Source organism: Phocoena phocoena, chromosome 13 (assembly GCF_963924675.1).
Source record: "Phocoena phocoena chromosome 13, mPhoPho1.1, whole genome shotgun sequence".
NCBI lineage: Eukaryota > Metazoa > Chordata > Mammalia > Artiodactyla > Phocoenidae > Phocoena > Phocoena phocoena.
In genome coordinates this window covers 81,004,463-81,028,143 of record NC_089231.1, presented here as the reverse complement: position 1 = coordinate 81,028,143, position 23,681 = coordinate 81,004,463, and the positions used below count along the sequence as shown (strand labels likewise).

Sequence of the window (23,681 nt, the reverse complement as noted above, 5' to 3'; positions counted from 1 at the left end):
ATGCGGCCTAATCGTAGGCTAAGAACCAATTCTGAAGTGTGATAATTTGAAAACCTTGGCTAATTATAAACACAGGAAAGAAAACCCATAGTGTTAATTTGTTAACACTATGTCTTGTTAACCTACCCAGCTACCTCTTTTGGAAGCGAAATTCCAACACGGGTCTTACTTTAATTTTGCTTAATTTCCACACATTACGATTTTTTTTTTGGACATTTCTGTTTCTAGAAAAAGTACACGGCCCCTCTGTTGGCCCACACAAGCATTACATGACTGTTTTAAAGGGGCCTCTGTTAAAATTCTAATTTTTGGATTTAGCCGCAGCCTTTTGGATATGCCTTGAAGGCATAATTGAAAATCTGCCCAAGCTCCCTTTAGCTGCAACTTGAACACGCAGCCCAATCTTTTGTAAACACTCAGAAAATACTGATCCCAGCAAAATACAGTCAGCCAGTCAGAGGCCTCACTCTGCCTTTTCACATGGATGATAAATCTGCCTGCTTATTCTTGCTGGATGCTAGGAAATCCATTCTGAGATTTGAGTCTCAGAGCAAACATTTAGCCTCCTTCTCTGAGGTACATAATGAGCTGTGGAGGCATCAAAAATAAACAAAGTGGGGACATCACCATTTTTCCTACACTGGGTCCACTCAGTCTGCTCGGGGCTGTTTGTTTTTCCTGGCTAGGCCTGGAGCAAGAGGAGATGGCTGCTGGTGACAAGCCAGTGCCAGGTTTACAGATCCAGCCTCTTTTCATGTAACATTTGACCAATTATTCAATTCCCTGGAGGCAGGGAGGGACGCCAATGCTAATGCTAGGGAATTTTCATAAATCCTCAGTGGCCACGGAGAACCTCTCTCTCAAGCTGCTGTGATGACCTCAGGCAGGTTTGGTGCTTTAAGGATAGTTACCTTTGAAGAGACACAAAAAAATTCTACCTCTTAAAGTGATTCCAGAACTGAACGTCTAATACACCAACTCAATAAATACAACAGAAAAATGCACAGCAGAGTTGGGGCATCTATCAAGTAGGAAGGCAAAATGGTCATTAGAACGTCTGAGGTCAGTGAACTATTACGGTTGAAAAAAGCAGCCACCTTTGAAAACACTGCCCGTTTCCCTCAGCTCTACTAGCTGTCAGCCCTCTAACGTTCGTTACACCACACGGTAGCAAATGAAAGATCCGAACAACTGCGTCTTGATCTTCACTTATACTTATTCAGGGTCCACCCTCACATTCAGCTGAAGGCCCTAGCACACCCTTGCTGTGCCAGGGAGAACAGTCTCAAGGACATGTGTTTTTCTGAAGGTCACTTGCCCCTCTTGCTGCGGCCCTTCCTGGAGGACAGCTTCCCGCTGCCCCCCGAAGACGGGGGGCTTGAGGCCGAGGCCATGGCAATGTTGATCTGTCCCTCCTGGATTTCCTGCCGGGTCTCAGCGGGCAGGTGGTTGATCTTCTGCTGCGTCTCCAGGTAGAACATGACGTCCCGCAGCTGCTCCTGGATCTCAGTGATCTGTAGGTCCTTCTGGTCGCAGGTCTCCTTTAACACCCTCTCCTCTTCCTTCAGCTTGTTCTGCAGGAGGACTTGGTTGGCTCGCAAACACTTGTTCATTTCCTGCTCCTCTTTGAGCTCTGTGGTGAGTTTGGCCACTTTCGTGTTTAGCTGAGTGCACCTTTTACAAAACAAAGGAAGACAAAGCACGTTTTTCATTTGCTGACACAGTCCCCTTTCTGCTCTGGGATTGAACAGAGGAGCCATGACCTCAGAAACCATTTAGGGCAGACCCCGCCCTCCCATGGCCAGGGGGACTGGTTTGCTGCCATTGCAACAGCTACCTAAAACAAGAATTTTGCTCTAGTTAACTCAAGTGTAGCCTCAGGACATTTTTTGTTTTTTTAAAGGATCAGAGAATTTTCAATAGCAGAAACTATTCTGTGATTCATGGTAAAATCTCTACTGCTTCTCTGTTTTGTTTACATGGATGGCTTAAGAGATGATAGCTGTGATAAAGAAGTTATGAAGAAAAGTGACATTCTTAAAGAGTCAAGTACTCTGATCTCAACTGCATTTGCTGGAGAAGAGTTTGCAAGAATAGGGAGTGCCTTACTGATGCTCAATCTTACTCACAAGTAAAGAATGACAAAACACCACTTGAGATACCATTTTTATGTATCAGAATGCCAAAGAACTCAGATGTGGGAAAAGGGGGTACTCCCACACGCTGGTACTACAGTGTGAACTGGCACAAACTCCTTGGAAGTCAACTTGACACCATCTATGAAAATCAAAATTCCACCTGCCCTTTCACATAGCTATTCTACTTCCAGGAATTTATCCTATAAAGTAAATATACTCAGGACTGCACTAAATGACAAATGCAGAAAGATGCTTATTGCAACATTGTTCATAGTAGTGTGAGACTTGAAACAACTTACATGTCCTTCAAGGGGAACTGGTTAAAATTATTATGGGACCCTCATATGATGTTACAAAGATCAGAATAGATCTAGATACGCCAGTACAAAAAAACCCAAAAAACAAAAAAACTCCAAAACAGAATATTTTACCAAATAGAATACCTAATATTATTCAAGTTTTGTAGAAAAAAGATGTATATGAGAGGTTTACACAGATACTGCAAAAGACCGAGAACAACAAAGATTCACTGGTACCATTAATAATGGTTACCTCTAGATAGCCGGATTTGGGGGTGAAAGAAAACTTCCAGTTTTAATTTTTAAATTCTTTGGAACAGTTCAATTTGTTAGGGTGCTGAAAGTATAGGAGAATTTTTGATTTGTATTTCTATTAATGTAGTGTTGTTTTCACAGCAGTTAAAAAACACCTTTGCAGGGGGCTTCCCTGGTGGTGCAGTGGTTGAGAGTTCGCCTGCCGATGCAGGGGACGCGGGTTCGTGCCCTGGTCCAGGAAGATCCCACATGCCACGGAGCGGCTGGGCCTGTGGGCCATGGCCGCTGAGCCTGCGCGTCCGGAGCCTGTGCTCCGCAATGGGAGAGGCCACAACAGTGAGAGGCCCGCACAACGCAAAAAAAACACCCCAAAACAAACAAACAAACAAAAACAAACAAACAAACACCTTTGCTGAAGAGTTTCTTTTGGGGTGATAAAAAATTCTGGAACCATACAGTGGTCACAGCTGCACAACACTGTGAGCTGCATACTTAGAACGGCAGAATCTACGTTACATGGATTTTACCCCCCAATCCCCCCACACAAATGACTAAAAATACCCACCTATTTGCAATGAGGGAGAACAGGTGAAAGGTATACGGGAATCCTTTGCACTATCTTTGCAACCTTTTTGTAAAACTAAATTTATCCCAAGATTAAAAAAAAAAAACTTAAGGGATAATTATCCCCCTTAAATTTATTTTTTATCCATTTGTCTGGAGTAAAAAAATCCAATTATTTTTATGAGTATAACTTAAACTAGAAAGGCAGTTTCAATCAGTAGCAATTATCTTCCCAAATAACACTAGTAGAGTCTGTTCTTGCCATGTTGTTGATGAATTTTTTGCTCCATGTTCAACATCTTTGGCCTGTAATTCCCGACCAAGGCCAGAACACATGCCATCTTCAGCTTAAACGTAAATCTCTTTCCTAACTGCCATTTCTCAGCCACCATGGCTCAGAGATGCTCTGGGCACAAGGAAGTTGCTTTCTACAGGCCAAAATGGAAGATACTTGCATGTAGCATGAGCACAGACATCAGGAGAGCGTCCTGCATTCCACATGGCATCCATCTGGCGTGAAACACTGAATTTTTTAGTAAACAGGAAGTCACAGTAGGTTTGCTCCATATATGGGGAGAGCCCTGAAAACCTGGTGATACACACTTGACAATGAGAGTGTGTCCATGGGTATAAAGGAGATTATCTGTTTATGGAACCTGTTAGAATAAAAAAGCTAATTAAAACAACAGGCCAGTTATACCTACTTTCTTTCCACAGACTGCTTTTCTTTCAGGAGATCATTTAGTCTGTGCTCCAAATTATCACATTTCTCAATTGTTTCTTTAAATTTGGTCTTCATGTTGTTAATCTGAAAGAGCAAACAGAGATCAGTTTCACTTCACAAAGACAAAGCTGTGTGGCCTTTGGGGCTAACATCACCATTTTTTTTCCCAATTACCTGTCTTTAACTTTGACAAACCAAATTTGGAAAAGGTGAGACCATTATCTGAAAGAATTTCTGCAATAGGAATAAAAATTTTCAGAAATCCTTTTTTTTCTTACCATTTCTCTAAACCAGGATCAAGAGGGTCAAGAGCTACTGAATGTTGAGTGAAACTGCCAGAAGGTAAAGAAAGAGCTTCAGGCTGTAGAGCATGAGATGATTTATCAGAGGCCAGACCAGAACCTCCCAATCTTTGTTTTTAAATTGAAGTGTAGCTGATGATATTGTGTAATATTGTGTTAGTTTCAGGTTTACAGCAAAGTGATTCATATATATATATTTCAGATTATTTCCATTATAGGTTATTACAAGACATTGAGTATTGTTCCCTGTGTTATACAGTAAATATTGTTCCCTGTGTTATACAGTAAATCCTTGTTGCTTTCTATTTCATATATAGTAGTATCTGTTAATCTCATACTGCCCTTCCTTTCCCCTTTGGTAAACATAAATTTGTTTTCTATGTCTGTGAGTCTGTTTCTGTTTTGTAAATAGATTCATTTGTATTATTTTTTAGATTTGGATATAAGTGATATCATGTAATATTTGTCTTTCTGTCTGACTTACTTCATTTAGTTTGATAATCTCTAGGTCCATCCATGTTGCTGCAAATGGCATTATTTCATTCTTTTTTATGGCTGAGTAATATTCCATTGCATATATATACCACATCTTCTTTACCCATTTATCTGTGGATGGACATTTAGGTTTCTTCCATGCCTTAGCTATTGTAAACAGTGCTGCTATGGACACTGGGGTGCATTTTTCTTTTCAAATTAGTTTTCATCTTTTCTGAATATATGCCCAGGAGTGGGATTGCAGGATCATATGGCAGTTCTGTTTTTAGTTTTTTAAGGAACCTCCATACTGTCTTCCATAGTGACTGCACCAATTTACATTCCCATCAACAGTGTAGGAGGGCAGAATCTCCAATTCTTAACTGACCAGTTTTTTAACTCTTGAGATCATATTCTAAAAGTTACACTTGACCCTTGAACAATGTGTGGTCTCGAACCTCCTTGAAGTCGAGAATCTGAGTATAACTTTATTGTCGGCCCTCCGCATCCATGGTTCTGCATCTGTGGATTCAACCACTGGCGGATCCTGCAGTACTGTAGCAGGTATCCACTGAAAACAATCCACATATAAGTGGACCTGTGCAGTTCAAATCCATGCTTTTAAGTGACAATTGTATTATCCAAATAATCTGAAGTTACTTGTAACAGGTGATTCTGTTTGGTGCTTTTTTCCATCCAATTTCACTATTAATTTTCTCATGTACTGTGAAGCCATATGGAACATAAGCAGTTCTTATTTTGAGTTTATATAAAGGCAATTTACAGAGAGAATTCAAATTACATTGTCTTAAAAACTTAAGAGAAATTAAAAATTCTGGTGTATTATGTGTCAGATGGCAGCAATCCTAGCAAGGAGTCTGTGGAAGTCTAGTTATGTAGACACTGGATTCACACAGGTGTTAAGATCTACAGACTTGGGAAACACCTCAACTCCACTTGTCTAAGGACACCGGAAGACAGGTGGATCGTGAGGTAATAATAATAATAGGAACAGAAGTGACTGAGAATTTAAATCCTATGGCCCAGGTCCTGGCTAGGTGTTTTATAGGTAGTATCTCATTTATTGTTTATAACAAGCCTATGACTTAGGTATGTAAACTTTTTACAGAAACTGAGGCTTAGAGAAAGGTGAAGCAATACACTCCAAGGTCACCCAGCTCGAGTGACATGGGTCCAAGATTGGACCCCCAAGTCTGGGTCCAAAGCCAAGTTCTAAAACTCTCTCTGCACTATATGGGAGGCCAAAGCTCTATAGCAAAGGAAAACTGACCTCTTGGCAAGATTTAAACTCTTAGCAGAGATCTGTGATGCATGCAACATCTATCACGCCAGAAAAAGGGCCACTACTTTTAACGCTTTCTTTTTCTTTTTTTTGAGGTATGTGGGCCTCTCACTGTTGTGGCCTCTCCCATTGCGGAGCACAGGCTCTGGACACGCAGGCTCAGCGGCCATGGCTCACAGGCCCAGCTGCTCCGTGGCATGTGGGATCTTCCCAGACCGGGGCACGAACCCGCGTCCCCTGCATTGGCAGGCGGACTCTCAACCACTGCGCCACCAGGGAAGCCCTTAACGCTTTCTTTTTAAACATTTGCTACGGCTCGCCTAGCAGGTCTCTAACAGCACTGCTCCCTCTTTTTTTAAATAAGAAATTAACTGTTTTGTAGAAATTAACTTTAGAGCCAACGTCATTAAGTTGGAAGAACATGCAATTAAAGAGAGATTTCTAAAAGTTCCTCTATGTCATAAAAATAAAAATAGCTTTCAAATTGCTATCATTCTATTTGGTATTAATTTTCTCCTCAATATTGTCTTAAAATAAGACCACTAGATCCTTCTGACATTTTTTCTTAAACTGACTCCTGTCAGTTTAGGGAAATTGGAAAGGACAGAAATGACCATCAAAAGGAACCAACCTGTCTGTTTTGGTCACTAAAGACAATAAGCTAAACACATTTAAATCAAGATGAAAAATATCTAGTAACCTCAAAAAGGTTTCTGATATTGCTAGAGACAAATGTTACAATGGCTTAAATTTGTGTTTGTTTTTTTAAAATTTATTTTTGGCTGCACTGGGTCTTCATTGCTGCGTGCGGGCTTTCTCTAGTTGTGGCGAGTGGGGGCTACTCTTCGTTGCGGTGCGCGGGCTTCTCATTGCGGTGGCTTCTCTCATTGTGAAGCATGGGCTCTAGGCACGTAGGCTTCAGTAGTTGTGGCACACAGGCTCAGTAGTTGTGGCTCGCAAGCTCTAGAGCGCAGGCTCAGCAGTTGTGGTGCACAAGCTTAGTTGCTCCGCAGTATGTGGGATCTTCTCGGACCAAGGCTTGAACCCGTGTTCCCTGCATTGGCAGGCGGGTTCTTAACTACTGCGCCACCAGGGAAGTCCTAAATTAGTGGTTTTAAAAGCAATTCTGACCATTAGCCCTCAGTAAGAAACACTTAGTACACACACACATACACACACATACACACACATACACACACACACACACACACACACACCCTGATACAAAAGTTTCACAAAACAATATTAAATGTGATACACTCTGACATCTACCCTATGCTAATAAAAATGCCAGTAGCCACCAAACTCAGTTCATAATCCACACCTGCAGAAAGAGCAATTTCTATATGGAGCTAGAGGTTTAAAAAGAAAAGAGGTATCTTTAGGGGAATGCACCTGTACTGATGGCCTACTCTATGCTCTTATACATGGCCCCACTAAAACTATGAACCTTCAAGTGGGTATGAGCTTCATTTTCCAGAACAGACTCTGCTCACATACTACAGCAATTGTACTACCTAAGGCATCGTGGGACTGGAATAGTATTATAATTGAAGTCCGCAGTGAATTTCAATCTGCAGTTCCTCTCCTCCCCAACATTACCTTTATATGAGGCCCATGACCAAGAATCTCTGCCAGTGAAATGCACGGTTACTGTTTCTCCCTGCATGTGCTCTACTGCTGAAGGTGCCAACGGACAGAGGACTGGTCAAAAGGAGGACAGCAGCGGGAACAAAAGGCTTGCATCACCAATTAACTTACGGATAAGTGACATTTTTTACTAGAAGACAAAATACCCTTTTCGAGCTTTTTATTTAGGGCTGCCCTTGCCTCTACCTTATCCCTACCTAAAAGTAGACACAAGTTTCACATTTTTAGCTTCCCTGCCCCTTGACTTGCTTTCCATGGGCATGTGTTAGGGAATGCAGTTAATCCTAAAGAGTCGTAAAGGGCAGAGAGAATCCTGAGCTTAGCTCTCAAGGGTCTGCACAAAGCACTTGAGGTGCTCACGCTGGTACAGCCCGTAGAAAAACCCATCAGTGAGGCTGCATGGCGTTGCCAGTGCTCCTCCCTGGGAGCCCCAAACCTGACACCAAGTGGCAGCGACCTCTGCTCTGCCTTGTGAGTGCCATCAGACGCACCTCCTTCCCATGTGGACTCCAATCAAGCCCTATTCAGAACAGTATGTCAAGTGACCTGAAGCCCCTCTGGAAAGGCACTTCCATTGCTTAGAAGGTTCCTGTAAGAATTTCATCATGAACTTTTCACCAAAGATCATTTTAAAGCTGGTGTTAAGCCTTAATGAAAAAACCTGATTTCTCCTCATTTGTAGGCATATTCAGAAACTTGGGCCCATGGGCCTGGCATAAAGTGAAAGCTTGGCCCTGCCTGCTAAGCTCCACGATAACACCAGCTACCACTGAGGTGACCCCAAACCCGGCTCTGCAGTCCCCCCATCTGAGGGCCCAGTTGCTGGTGAGGATTCGCAAAGTTATTAAAATAATCACTTTAAAAATAATCATTTAAGTCAATCATTTAAAAACATTTAAAAGCCTTTACTCAACACTAAGAGAATCACTGAATTATGAACACTGTCTCTAGGTCCTGATAATGGTTCCCAGAGCCCTAGTTATACACGAACACTTAGGTGCTCACTGGTTTTCAAAGTCCCTGGTCTGGAACCCTCAGGGTTCCTTGTACATGCTGGAGCCAAAGGCCAAACCAAGCAGGTGGAGCTCTGGGCCACTCTGGGCCGGGTTTCCACCAAAATCACATCACTTTTCTCTTCTATCCATCCGAGTAGTGAATGGCCTTTTCTTTAAAGCATTATTTTGTTAAATTTTCAAGACTACTGCCCTAGACTAATAAGGTGCCATGGTGACCACTTCAGCATCTCTGCCTAATTTTATTCCCTTCAGTTTCAAAGCACCATCTTGTTGCCTCAGGAGCCCATATTCAGCTCCCCAAAGCAGCTGTTCCCAAGATGACAAACCAACTGGCTGACTGAAAGTACAAACCCTCATGCACATACTTCTATTTTTTAAATGGAATTGCACAAGGCACTAGAAAACCTGATTGAAGTTAACAAACAACATCCCAACCCCAAAATACCAAGCCTTTAAGTCCAAGGTTTCTTTTGTTTCAGGTATGTAGCAAGTATTTTATTTCTTCCTTAACTTAGTATAGGGCTCAGCACACAATAAAATCTTCTTGATTTACTAATCCTAGGTGAGAATATATCTCTGCTTCCCTTCTTTTAAATTATGCTTAGTTGATTACATTTGCAATAGCGTATTTCTGTCTCTTCCTTTTCCTCTTTTCGACTAACTTCATTCTCATTGTGGTCTACAATTTCTTGTTCCCTGATACGACCTTCTGGGGCTAAGTCTCTAGCATAATGACAAGTCAGGTGTTTACTACTTCTCCCTGGAAACTTGATGTAGAGTTAGGTTACTGGGGTGAGCCAACTGATTCCAAATCTTTTCTTTTTCCTACCCCTTACGAGCCCCCAGCTTTGTTGAGATTTAACTGACATGTAACAAAGGTTTCTTTTTAGAGGCAAACCAGTTCTCTACCTATAGATGAGACTGAGAAGGAAGACTCTGAGACCCCTTTTTCCCTGTACTCTTCCTTCTCCCCCCAACATCAGGCTATCGTGGCATGTGGCATTTCAGCAGTCACCAGACCAGAAACTTACTTCCTCTGCTGTGTCCTTCTCTATCCGAACTATCTTGTTTTCCCAGTAGATTCGCTGAGACTCCAGCTGGCTTGTTAGTAAATATGAATACTACAAAAACAGAGAATGAACACCAAAACATAAGTCACAGTTGTCAGTCTCTGAAATTCAATTAAAACCTGACTTTTAATGACCTGCAGAAGACTAAGAGGAACATACAGAATGTATATTACACCTTGGTTCCACTCTACTCAATAAACTAGGGGAACACAGAGATGACAATTACACTTTGGTCCTCTGGGGGCTTACAATCTATAGGGACAAACAGAGAAATGTACAATTTAAAAAACCCTTAGATTTCTGTTTAAGCTGACTTCAAGAAGAACTACATGGTTTTTTTTTTCCCTTCATTTCTTTCTTTTTTTTTTTTTACATCTTTATTGGGGTATAATTGCTTTACAATGGTGTGTTAGTTTCTGCTTTGTAACAAAGTGAATCAGTTATACATATACATATGTTCCCATCTCTCTTCCCTCTTGTATCTCCCTCCCTCCCACCCTCCCTATCCTACCCCTCCAGGCGGTCACAAAGCACCAAGCTGATATCCCTGTGCTATGCGGCTGCTTCTCACTAGCTATCTACCTTACGTTTGGTAGTGTATATATGTCCATGCCTCTCTCTCGCTTTGTCACAGCTCACCCTTCCCCCTCCCCATATCCTCAAGTCCGTTCTCTAGTAGGTCTGTGTCTTTACTCCTGTCTTACCCCTAGGTTCTTTATGACATTTTTTTTCTTAAATTCCATATATATGTGTTAGCATATGGTATTTGTCTTTCTCTTTCTGACTTATTTCACTCTGTATGACAGACTGTAGGTCCATCCACCTCATTACAAATAGCTCAATTTCGTTTCTTCTTATGGCTGAGTAATATTCCCTTGTATATATGTGCCACACCTTCTTTATCCATTCATCCGATGATGGACACTTAGGTTGTTTCCATCTCTGGGCTATTGTAAATAGAGCTGCAATGAACATTTTGGTACATGACTCTTTTTGAATTACGGTTTTCTCAGGGTATATGCCCAGTAGTGGGATTGCTGGGTTATACGGTAGTTCTATTTGTAGTTTTTTAAGGAACCTCCATACTGTTCTCCATAGTGGCTGTACCAATTCACATTCCCACCAGCAGTGCAAGAGTGTTCCCTTTTCTCCACACCCTCTCCAGCATTTATTGTTTGTAGATTTTTTTCATGATGGCTATTCTGATCAGTGTGCGGTGATAGCTCATTGTAGTTTTGATTTGAATTTCTCTAATGATTAATGATGTTGAGCATTCTTTCATGTGTTTGTTGGCAGTCTGTATATCTTCTTTGGAGAAATGTCTATTTAGGTCTTCTGCCTATTTTTGGATTGGGTTGTTTGTTTTTTTGTTATTGAGCTGCATGAGCTGCTTGTAAATTCTGGAAATTAATCCTTTGTCAGTTGCTTCATTTGCAAATATATTCTCCCATTCTGAGGGCTGTCTTTTGGTCTTGTTTATGGTTTCCTTTGCTGTGCAAAAGCTTTGAAGTTTCATTAGGTCCCATTTGTTTATTTTTGTTTTTATTTCCATTTCTCTAGGAGGTGGGTCAAAAAGGATCTTGCTGTGATTTATGTCACAGAGTATTCTGCCTATGTTTTCCTCTAAGAGTTTGACAGTTTCTGGCCTTACATTTAAGTCTTTAATCCATTTTGAGCTTATTTTGGTGTATGGTGTTAGGGAGTGACCTAATCTCATACTTTTACATGTACCTGTCCAGTTTTCCCAGCACCACTTATTGAAGAGGCTGTCCTTTCTCCACTGTACATTCCTGCCTCCTCTATCAAAGATAAGGTGACCATATGTGTGTGGGTTTATCTCTGGGATTTCTATCCTGTTCCATTGATCTATCTTTCTGTTTTTGTGCCAGTACCATACTGTCTTGATTACTGTAGCTTTGTAGTATAGTCTGAAGTCAGGGAGCCTGATTCCTCCAGCTCTGTTTTTTGTTCTCAAGATTGCTTTGGCTATTCGGGGTCTTTTGTGTTTCTATACAAATTGTGAAATTTTTTGTTCTAGTTCTGTGAAAAATGCCAGTGGTGGTTTCATAGGGATTGCACTGAATCTGTAGATTGCTTTGGGTAGTAGAGTCATTTTCACAATGTTGATTCTTCCAATCCAAGAACATGGTATATCTCTCCATCTATTTGTTTCATCTTTAATTTCTTTCATCAGTGTCTTATAATTTTCTGCATACAGATCTTTTTTCTCCTTAGGTAGGTTTATTCCTAGATATTTTATTCTTTTTGCTGCAGTGGTAAATGGGAGTGTTTTCTTGATTTCACTTTCAGATTTTTCATCATTAGTTTATAGGAATGCAAGAGATTTCTGTGCATTAATTTTGTATTCTGCTACTTTACCAAATTCATTGATAAGCTCTACTAGTTTTCTGGTAGCATCTTTAGGATTCTGTATGTATAGTATCATGTCATCTGCAAACAGTGACAGCTTTACTTCTTCTTTTCCGATTTGGATTCCTTTTATTTCCTTTTCTTCTGACTGCTGTGGCTAAAACTTCCAAAACTATGTTGAATAAGAGTGGTGAGAGTGGGCAACCTTGTCTTGTTCCTGATCTTAGTGGAAATGGTTTCAGTTTTTCCACCATTGAGGATGATGTTGGCTGTGGGTTTGTCATATATGGCCTTTATTATGTTGAGAAAAGTTCCCTCTATGCCTACTTTCTGCAGGGTTTTTATCATAAATGGGTGTTGAATTTTGTCGAAAGCTTTCTCTGCATCTATTGAGATGATCACATGGTTTTTCTCCTTCAACTTGTTAATATGGTTTATCACATTGATTGAGGATACTGAAGAATCCTTGCATTCCTGGAATAAACCCCACTTGATCATGGTGTATGATCCTTTTAATGTGCTGTTGGATTCTGTTTGCTAGTATTTTGTTGAGGATTTTTGCTTCTATGTTCATCAGTGATATTGGCCTGTAGTTTTCTTTCTTCGTGACATCCTTGTCTGGTTTTGGTATCAAGGTGATGGTGGCCTTGTAGAATGAATTTGGAAGTGTTCCTCCCCCTCTGCTATATTTTGGAAGAGTTTGAGAAGGATAGGTGTTCTCTAAATGTTTGATAGAATTCGCCTGTGAAGCCATCTGGTCCTGGGCTTTTGTTTGTTGGAAGATTTTTTTTTTTTTTTTTTGCGGTACGCGGGCCTCTCACTGTTGCGGCCTCTCCCGCTGCGGAGCACAGGCTCCGGACGCGCAGGCCCAGCGGCCATGGCTCACGGGCCCAGCCGCTCCACGGCATGTGGGATCTTCCCGGACCGGGGCACGAACCCGTGTCCCCTGCCTCGGCAGGCGGACTCTCAACCACTGCGCCACCAGGGAAGCCCCTGTTGGAAGATTTTTAACCACAGTTTCAATTTCAGTGCTTCTGATTGGCCTGTTCATATTTTCTATTTCTTCCTGATTCAGTCTTGGCAGGTTGTGCATTTCTAAGAATTTGTCCATTTCTTCCAGGTTGTCCATTTTATTAGCATAGAGTTGCTTGTAATAATCTCTCACGATCTTTTGTATTTCTGCAGTGTCAGTTGTTACTTCTCCTTTTTCATTTCTAATTCTATTGATTTGAGTCTTCTCCCTTTTTTTCTTGATGAGTCTGGCTAATGGTTTATCAATTTTGTTTATCTTCTCAAAGAACCAGCTTTTAGTTTTATTGATCTTTGCTATCATTGCCTTCATTTCTTTTTCATTTATTTCTGATCTGATTTTTATGATTTCTTTCCTTCTGCTAACTTTGGGTTTTTTTTGTTCTTCTTTCTCTAATTGCTTTAGGTGCAAGGTTAGGTTGTTTATTCGAGATGTTTCCTGTTTCTTAAGGTGGGCTTGTATTGCTATAAACTTCCCTCTTAGAACTGCTTTTGCTGCACCCCATAGGTTTTGGGTCATCGTGTCTCCATTGTCATTTGTTTCTAGGTATTTTTTAATTTCCTCTTTGATTTCTTCAGTTATCACTTCGTTATTAAGTAGTGTATTGTTTAGCCTCCATATGTTTGTATTTTTTACAGATCTTTTCCTGTAATTGATATCTAGTCTCATAGCATTGTGGTCGGAAAAGGTACTTGATACAATTTCAATTTTCTTAAATTTACCAAGGCTTGATTTGTGACCCAAGATATGATCTATCCTGGAGAATGTTCCATGAGCACTTGAGAAAAATGTGTATTCTGTTGTTTTTGGATGGAGTGTCCTATAAATATCAATTAAGTCCGTCTTGTTTAATGCATCACTTAAAGCTTGTGTTTTCTTTTTTATTTTCATTTTGGATGATCTGTCCATTGGTGAAAGTGGGGTGTTAAAGTTCCCTACTATGAATGTGTTACTGTCGATTTCCCCTTTTATGGCTGTTAGTATTTGCCTTATGTACTGTGGTGCTCCTATGTTGGGTGCATAAATATTTACTATTGTTATATCTTCTTCTTGGATTGATCCCTTGATCATTATGTAGTGTCCTTCTTTGTCTCTTCTAATAGTCTTTATTTTAAAGTCTATTTTGTCTGATATGAGAATTGCTACTCCAGCTTTCTTTTGGTTTCCATTTGCATGAAATATCTTTTTCCATCCACTTACTTTCAGTCTGTATGTGTCTCTAGGTCTGAAGTGGGTCTCTTGTAGACAGCATATATATGGGTCTTGTTTTTGTATCCATTCAGCCAATCTGTGTCTTTTGGTGGGAGCATTTAGTCCATTTACATTTAAGGTAATTTTCGATATGTATGTTCCTATTCCCATTTTCTAAATTGTTTTGGGTTTGTTATTGTAGGTCTTTTCCTTCTCTTGTGTTTCTTGCCTAGAGAAGTTCCTTTAGCATTTGTTGTAAAGCTAGTTTGGTGGTGCTGAACTCTCTCAGCTTTTGCTTGTCTGTAAAGGTTTTAATTTCTCCATCAAATCTGAATGAGATCCTTGCTGGGTACAGTAATCTTGGTTGCAGGTTTTTCTCCTTCATCACTTTAAATATGTCCTGCCAGTCCCTTCTGGCTTGCAGAGTTTCTGCTGAAAGATCAGCTGTTAACCTTATGGGGATTCCCTTGTGTGTTATTTGCTGTTTTTCCCTTGCTGTTTTTTTTGTTTTTTGTTTTTTGTTTTTTTGGCGCTACAGTGGCGTCTCACTGTTGTGCCCTCTCCTGTTGTGGAGCACAGGCTCCGGACGCACAGGCTCAGCAGCCATGGCTCACGGGCCCAGCTGCTCTGTGGCATGTGGGATCTTCCTGGACCGGGGCACAAACCCCTGTCCCCTGCATCGGCAGGCGGACTCTCAACCACTGCGCCACCAGGGAAGCCCTTCCTTGCTGCTTTTAATATGTTTTCTTTGTATTTAATTTTTGACAGTTTGATTAATATGTGTCTTGGCGTATTTCTCCTTGGATTTATCCTATATGGGACTCTCTGTGCTTCCTGGACTTGATTAACTATTTCCTTTCCCATATTAGGGAAGTTTTCAACTATAATCTCTTCAAATATTTTCTCAGTCCCTTTCTTTTTCTCTTCTTCTTCTGGAACTCCTATAATTCGAATGTTGGTGCGTTTAATGTTGTCCCAGAGGTCTCTGAGGCTGTCCTCAGTTCTTTTCACTCTTTTCTCTTTATTCTGCTCTGCAGTAGTTATTTCCACTATTTTATCTTCCAGGTCACTTATCCATTCTTCTGCCTCAGTTATTCTGCTATTGATCCCATCTAGAGTATTTTTAATTTCATTTATTGTGTTGTTCATCACTGTTTGTTTCATCTTTAGTTCTTCTAGGTCCTTGTTAAATGTTTCTTGCATTTTGTCTATTCTATTCCAAGATTTTGGATCATTTTTACTATCATTATTCTGAATTCTTTTTCAGGTAGACTGCCTATTTCCTCTTCAGTTGTTTGGTCTGGTGGGTTTTCACCTTGCTCCTTCATCTGCTGTGTATTTCTCTGTCTTCTCATTTTGCTTATCCTACTGTGTTTGGGGTCTCCTTTTTGCAGGCTGCAGTTCGTAGTTCCCATTGTTTTTGGTGTCTGTCCCCAGTGGCTAAGGTTGGTTCAGTGGGTTGTGTAGGCTTCCTGGTGGAGGGGACTATTGCCTGTGTTCTGGTGGATGAGGCTGGATCTTGTCCTTCTGGTGGGCAGGTCCACATCTGGTGGTGTGTTTTGGGGTGTCTGTGGACTTATTATGATTTTAGGCAGCCTCTCTGCTAATGGGTGGGGTTGTGTTACTGTTTGGTAGTTGTTTGGCATAAGGTGTCCAGCACTGTAGCTTGGTGGTCGTTGAGTGAAGCTGGGTGCTGGCGTTGAGATGGAGATCTCTGGGAGATTTTCGCCGTTTGATATTATGTGGAGCTGGGAGGTCTCTTGTTGACCAGTGTCCTGAAGTTGGCTCTCCCACCTCAGAGGCACAGCACTGACTCCTGGCTGCAGCACCAAGAGCTTTTCATCCACACGGCTGGCACAAGGTGCCCATCCCCGGTTTCACATCAACATGATCTCAGGCACAAACCTCGTTTTTCCATTTTGTCTTTAAGTTACTTGTTGAAACAACGGCCCGCCGTCCACACGACTGTTGCGGCTTCGGCCGCCGGGGCCCCTCCAGAGCCGGCAGCCTCAGTGAGGCCACCCTCCCCTCGGGCTCCGGGGCAGTTCCGTGATGGCGGAGGGAATAGACCCCAAGCCGCTGGGAGTTCTCTACATGGTTTTAAATCAAAGTGTAACTCAAATCAGCTCATCCGTCTGCCCCCTACAGGAAGCTGTCCCTGTCACTCCCAGCCCTGGGTTAATTGCCTCTCTCGGCTCCCACGACACCGTGCCTATCATTACCAGCACTTATGACATTAGCACTTAATCACCAGTTTGCCTGCCTCTCTCCTTGACTGGACTGAACTCTTTGAAAGCAAGGATTATATCTTCATTTCTGTACCCCCAGTGCCTGGCACATTCTGGATGTCAAGAAATGTTTGCTGCCTCAATGCATGAATGAATGAACAGTGCTGTGTAACTACAGAGAAAGGACAGGATCCGGTAGGACTTCTGAGAGAAGGTGAGATGTGAGAGGACTCTTGACAGACAGGAGGAGGAGACAGATTCCAGAGAACTAACAAGATGTGAGCTGTGGATGTTTAGAATTGCTTCAGAGATGAAGTGAGACCAATGAGGCTGGGGTGTAGGGTATGGAGAGATGGGGCCTATGGAAGGCTCTGGGGTATGATATTGAGAAATAAGAGCCAAGGAGTGGCAAGATCACATCTGCATTCTGGAAAGACCATTCCAGGAGACTGGAAGAGATCTAATCATGTTTGCAGGCCAGAGAAGGAATGAAAGAGCAACAGAAAGAAAGGACAATTGGAAGACTGTATGTGTGTGTGTCACTAGAATGTATGTTCCATGAAGGCAGGGAGTCTATTTAATGCTGAGCTCCCAGCAGCACATGGAAGAGTGGCTAACAGATGGCAACCCTCAATAAGTATTCACTGAATGAACATACTTAATTTGGAAGAGTTACTACAAACTTAACATTAAAAATTTGAATTTTTGGGGGGGACTTCCCTGGTGGTCCAGTGGTTAAGAGTCCGCCTCCCAATGCAGGGGATGCGGGTTCGATCCCTGGTCAGGGAACTAAGATCCCACATGCCGCGGGGCAACTAAGCCCACAAGTGCTGCAACTACTGAGCCTGCGCACTCTGGAGCCCAAGCACCACAACTGGAGAGAAGCCCTCCCGCCGCGATGAAAGATCCTGCATGCCACAACTGAGACCTGATGCAGCCAAAAATATAAATAAATAAATATTTTTTAAAAAAGATTTGAATTTTTTTCACATCAATACAATTTATTAATGGTAACATTAGCTCTATTTTAGGCCATCCCATTGACCTTAAGAGTCTAGAGATAAGCAAGTTTTCAAATGTCCACCTCCTCCCAAGGTTAATGTATTTGTTTTTAAAGTAATCATTTTGAAATTTATAAAATAGGAGTCATGTTATCATGTTAAACTTTTCCTTCCTTAATATAAAATTTACACATCAATTTTATAGTAGATGGGGTTTACTGCTATGAGAAAAATACGACTGTGGTAATTTTATTGCTTCCTCAATTATATGAAAACCCTAAAAATGGCTTTATCTATATAAGGGTCCAATTATAAAAGCCAGCCCAATATATGGGAAAAAGCTTCTCAGCATGGAAAGATGCTATTGGGGTTAACTTATCCTGACCAAGTTTGCTCAATTTCCAACTGCTACTGTGATGCCAACAGGAAGGATTTTTTTTTTTATAACTTTTTTTTTCAAGGATATATTTTATTTTATTTTTTATTTTTTGGCCACACCGTGCAGCATGTGGGATCTCAATTCCCCGACGAGGGATCGAACCCGTGCCCCCTGCAGTGGAAGCGTGGAGTCCTAACCACTGGACCACCAGGGAATCCCCCCCAACAGGAAGATTCTTAAACATTTTTTTTTCTTTTGCTGTACGTGGGCCTCTCACTGTTGTGGCCTCTCCCGTTGCGGAGCACAGGCTCCAGATGCGTAGGCTCAGTGGCCATGGCTCACGGGCCCAGCCGCTCCGCGGCATGTGGGATCTTCCCGAACCGGGGCATGAACCCGTGTCCTCTGCATCGGCAGGCGGACTCTCAACCACTGCACCACCAGGAAAGCCCAGGAAGATTCTTAATTTCCACCTTTATCACAGCTATAGAGGACAACACTAATACTGAACTTGAGACAACCAGGAACATGACACTAAAGGTAATAAGGCTCAGTGAAACTTATCAGATTTTCAAAGAAGAAAATCAGATGGAATAAAAATATTTTTATAATCCTTCAGAGCAAAACAGATCTTTAAAACAAAAGCTAACATGCAGGGCATATGGCAAAATTAAAAGCCCAAACAACCTTTCAAGTTAGAGTAGTAAAAAGCAGTAGATATACGTATTCAGTAATTATTAATAAAATATCTTACCTCTAACTGTAAGGCATCTATTTTCTCCTCCTGGCAAGTATCACCCTCACATTCATACTGTACTATCTTTCCATCTGTTTTACTTGCGACCAGTCGATGGACATAATTATCTAAAGAAAAGAATTAGTCAACCAAGGCATGTTTCTTCAGAATGAAAAGGGTCTCCATAAGCCTTTAACTTTGGCAAAATTATGTTTTTACAGATCCAAATTAAATGCCTTGCAATATTTCTTTAAAACTGGGTTAAATCATTTGAATTAAAAAAAAAAGAGAGGGCAGAGTGTAAGTATTAACTCTCTTTATCCTCTGCAGTGCAGGCCATTCACAGGAAATAGTGCCCTGTGGGGCACCATAAGAATTGGAGTTTGCCACAGCTGTCAGGAAGACTTCAAGCTGTGAGAGCAAGGGGAGAGGTTCTGACGGAGATGTTTTCAGAAAGAATGAATCCAAATTAGAAAATGGGAGTGGTGTTCACCTCCAGCATAGTCCCAGACTCGATGGTTGGTGAGCTGCATGGCATATGTGTGCTGGGTCTCCTCGAAGTGCTTATAGGCATGTCGACTCACATACCGTCCACATCCTATGTGGCCACATATTAAACAAATCCACAGGTTCTGCCAAGAAGGAGGTAAGATCTTAATTAGTTACATAAAAACACATGACCTGGTCCACTGGGGTGGAAAGAGGAGAGCCTGACACAGGATGAGGTTTAGAGTTGTTTCTACAGGAGTTCTGAATAAATATGTTTAAAACCCAACAAGCAAGGATGCTTTTAGGGGTCAATTAATTTTTCGCTCTGGATTCTATGGAACTCTATGTAAATAGTAAGAAAAAATAATCACAATTATCAACAAAAGTCTAGGCGTTTTCAAAGGACAAAGAATGAAACCATAAAGTATTTTGTGTAGGAGTAAAATAGTTTGTGTATTTTTATTTTTTGCCTGACCCTGGACAAAAAGAAAAAAAAAAATCAGTCTCAAAAGAATTGAAAAGAATTTACGCCACACTGGGTAGAAGAAAACCCCAGACGATTAAAGCCGCGTGCGTTACTCTTCCCCACCACTCGTTACTTACTTCCTGAACGCCACACTCGAAACACTTATTTTCTTCTACTGGCTCTGGTGTCTGACAATATCGGCAAACAGGGCACCTATAAAGGACACCAAAAAAAATAATAATACAGATTAAATATAAAAGACAGCTGTCACAGAACCCAAAAGTCAAAAATGTAATTGTATATCCTCCCTCTCTTATATAATAGTTTTAAGTTTATCGTAATTAAGGACATCATTCAAAAGACAAATGCTTTCAAGCTATTCTCAAATGAAATGGAAAAAAACCCACAATTTTTAAAAAAGTAATTATAATTTATTTTTGGCTGCATTGGGTCTTCGTTGCTGCATGAGGGCTTTCTCTAGTTGCTACAAGTGGGGGCTACTCTTTTTTTTGTTTGTTTATTTTTTTGTGGTACGCAGGCCTCTCACTGCTGTGGCCTCCCCCGTTGCGGAGCACAGGCTCCAGATGCGCAGGCTCAGCAGCCATGGCTCACGGGCCCAGCTGCTCCGTGGCATGTGGTATCTTCCCAGACCGGGGCACGAACCCGTGTCCCCTGCATCGTCAGGCAGACTCTCAACCACTGCACCACCAGGGAAGCCCGGGGTCTACTCTTTGTTACAGTGCACGGGCTTCTCATTGCAGTGGCTTCTCTTGTTGCGGAGCATGGGCTCTAGGCATGTGGGCTTCAGTAGTTGGGGCACGCAGGCTCAGTAGTTATGGCTCACGGGCTTAGCTGCTCCACGGCATGTGGGATCTTCCCAGACCAGGGCTTGAACTCGTGTCCCCTGCAACGGCAGGCGTATTCTTAACCAATGCGCCACCAGGGAAGTCCCACAAAATATTGATAAAGCTGAGGATAAGGGAAAAATCTTGATCTGCCTCATATCTTTCTCCACTCTTCTGTCTAAAGCTTAGGTAATCAAAGAACTAAATATTTATAGGTTAGAATTAGAGACTTGAGACGAGTTGTTAATTTTGTTTCATGTCTGGCTACCCACAATGTATTTTTACTTCAATCTAGCTTATCCCCACTTCTCAAAGTTTTAAATCATCCAAAATGTACCCTGTCCTCTCAAGGTTGCTCCTAAGAGTTGAAACTAAATTCTGTAGTAAACTTCACTAAAAAAAATAGTTAATGTCCTTCATGAAACACATACAACATTTTATCATACAATGAATTTCATCTGGAAAAAGATACGCTGACTTGCTTGGCTGTGGTGAGCATTTTACAGTGTTGATGTATATCGGGTCATCTAGTTGTACACCTTAAATATATACAATTTTTGATTGTCAATTATACTTCAATAAAAATGAAAAAAATTGAAAAAATCCATTAACCCTTATACTCAAGACAAAGTAATGCTAAGTTCCAGTCACGAATATTTGTGTCCAATGGGCAAAAATGATAGAAAGTAGGTGATAGTTGAGGCTAAGTGAACTGGCACCAAGAAGAAAGAATGCTCAAGATATAACTAGTATCAGTTTGTTACCCTACTGAATAGATAAAACCAAGAAATGGAAATAAGCAGGAAGAACACTAAGTTCTTATCACAGATAAGGACTATGTTTCCCAAGAGAAAGCTAAAGGATTTAGTCTGTCTCTTTCTTTAGTACCAAAAGAGAAGACAGGACAAACTTGAAGAAGTAACAAAAGTGGCAGCTAGGGACTTCCCGGGTGGCCCAGTGGTTAAGAATCCACCTGCCAATGCTGGGGACACGGGTTTGAGCCCTGGCCAGGGAAGATCCCACATGCCGCAGAGCAACTAAGCCCGTGCACCACAACTACTGAGCCTGTGCTCTAGAGCCCACAAGCCACAACTACTGAAGCCCGTGTGCCACAACCACTGAAGCCCACATGCCTAGAGCCCGTGCTCCGCAACAAGAGAAGCCACTGCAATGAGAAGCCCACGCACCACAACAAAGAGTAGCCCCCACTCGCCACAACTAGAGAAAGCCCGTGCACAGCAACGAAGACCCAATGTGGCCAAAAATAAATAATAAATAAATTTATTTAAAAAAAAAGAAGTGGCAGCTAGGACTCCACAAGCAGTCTTGTCAAACGTAGGAACTAGCTCTGTGTCATCACTTCAGTCTTTGTGGCAGCTGTGGTAGTGGTGGGATAAGAAACAGCAAACGAATTCTGAAATCTAATTTTCTACACTGTGCCAAAATGATCTTTCCGAAATGTATGATCCTGAGAATAAAAAGGAAAAAGGGGGGAAAATTATAAAAATAAACTTATCTGTACTATACAATTAGCCCTCTATGATATACCATCTCATCTATTAAAAAATAACAGTTCATTCAATTCTTCCTGCCTTCCTTTCAAAAATAATTTTCAGTTGTAATCTTATTTTCCTGAGGAGATATTTGGGGAAATCCTCTCAGAATGTCCTTCCCTGACAAAAAACCACCCTTCGTGACCCGGTACCAATACCGCCTTCTGTAAGCAACCCTTCCAGACCACCCCAGCGGGGCAGCTGGCTCTCTCTCATATCTACCTCGAATTGTAAGCATACATGTATGTGTGGCTCTACCTTAGCAGATCAATGTTCCCGAGGAGGGTCTGTGTTTGTTTCTCTCCCCCTCAGCACACAGCACTGTAGTTGCACATAGGGAGGCTCAAAACCCACTTGCTGAAGGCACTGCATGGTTTTGAGGGCAGCTGCCTGGTGGGTTGAATTCTGGACCCAGTTCTGGCATTCGTTCTCTGTCATGACACTTTGAGCATGCTAATTTTCACCTCTGGGCCTCTGTCTCCTCTTCTATAAAATGAGGAGGTTGGACAAGATGGTCCCTGAGGAAACTTCCAACTTGAAAATGCTATGGTTTTACAAAAATTAACTTGTACGGAAAGTAAAATTGGAGTGGCAGGAAACAAAGAAGCATCCAGAACTTAAATGGTGTAGCAGATGGACACAAGATACAGACAGACCCTTTATGGAACACAAACATCTCAGCGTGGCTTTATTCAAGGCAAATTTAAACCTGGACAATTCTCTGAAGAACCCTCAAATGATACCCCAGAATTGACCAAGGACTCTACAGAACTGGGGCAAGATTCTTCTCCAGGTAAACACACCACGGAAAAGCCAGGGTCTATTTATTTGCTCAAAGATATTTACTGAGCTCCTCCTATGCACCACATCTCCTGCTAAGTGCGAGCGGCACAGCAGAGAACAGCCAGACAGGGTCCTGCTCTGTAAAGCTGACCATGTCGGGGCAGAGAACAGAGACTCCTGTGGACTTTCGCCCCTCCTTATTCCTGGGCTTTGGAACGTGATTTCCCCCTTCCCATGCAGACCCCCTCCCCTACGCTGCCTTCTCGCCGGTTCCACTGTTCAGCTGGCTAACTCCTGTTCATCCTCCCTGAGAGGCTGCCTCTCAGACAGCCCTGACTGTGTCAGGGCCCTATTCTCAAGTCACAATGCTGCAACGCTGCTCCTTTGTAACACTTGCAATGGCTGTAATTTCACATTTATTTGTGTGATTATTTGATTTTGCACCTTCCTCTCTGTACTGGGAAACACACGAGGCCAGCGTCTGAAGGCCACAAGGCCTTTCTAGCTAAGACCCACAATGCAGTTTGCAAAGGGAGCAGCAACCTCTGACTGAAAAAAAAAAAAAGGTACAGGTTACACCTCAGTTCTTTGTCTGCACAATGCCACCCTACAAATAGGGCCTCTGTTGCACTGGGAAACAGGAGAACATAGGTGTGTGTGTGCCTCATACTTAGTGACTACTGTTACTACTGGCCACCAAGCCATCAACAACATGATAAATCCAAAATGTCAGATTGCTGTAGCCTAGCACCCTTTGATAAGAAAGCCAAAGTAAAGAGTAGACATAAAGTGCAGGTGATAAACAAGATTTTAGACCT

The 23,681-nt window shown here is 41.8% G+C and overlaps 1 protein-coding gene across 1 annotated transcript in view; it reads right to left on the bottom strand.

The window, feature by feature from the left end:
• Positions 1 to 211: 211 nt before the first annotated feature.
• The window catches only part of BRAP (BRCA1 associated protein), a 36,474-nt gene continuing 13,004 nt past the window's right edge, over positions 212 to 23,681 (bottom strand). Inside the window, exons 7-12 of the mRNA XM_065889839.1 lie at positions 19,820 to 19,895; positions 19,221 to 19,359; positions 18,746 to 18,855; positions 9,757 to 9,846; positions 3,961 to 4,064; positions 212 to 1,674 (exon numbers count right to left, since the gene is read on the bottom strand). Of these exons, the coding sequence (XP_065745911.1) occupies positions 1,311 to 1,674; positions 3,961 to 4,064; positions 9,757 to 9,846; positions 18,746 to 18,855; positions 19,221 to 19,359; positions 19,820 to 19,895 (883 nt within the window). The 3' untranslated portion in view covers positions 212 to 1,310. The remainder of the gene's footprint in view (positions 1,675 to 3,960; positions 4,065 to 9,756; positions 9,847 to 18,745; positions 18,856 to 19,220; positions 19,360 to 19,819; positions 19,896 to 23,681) is intronic.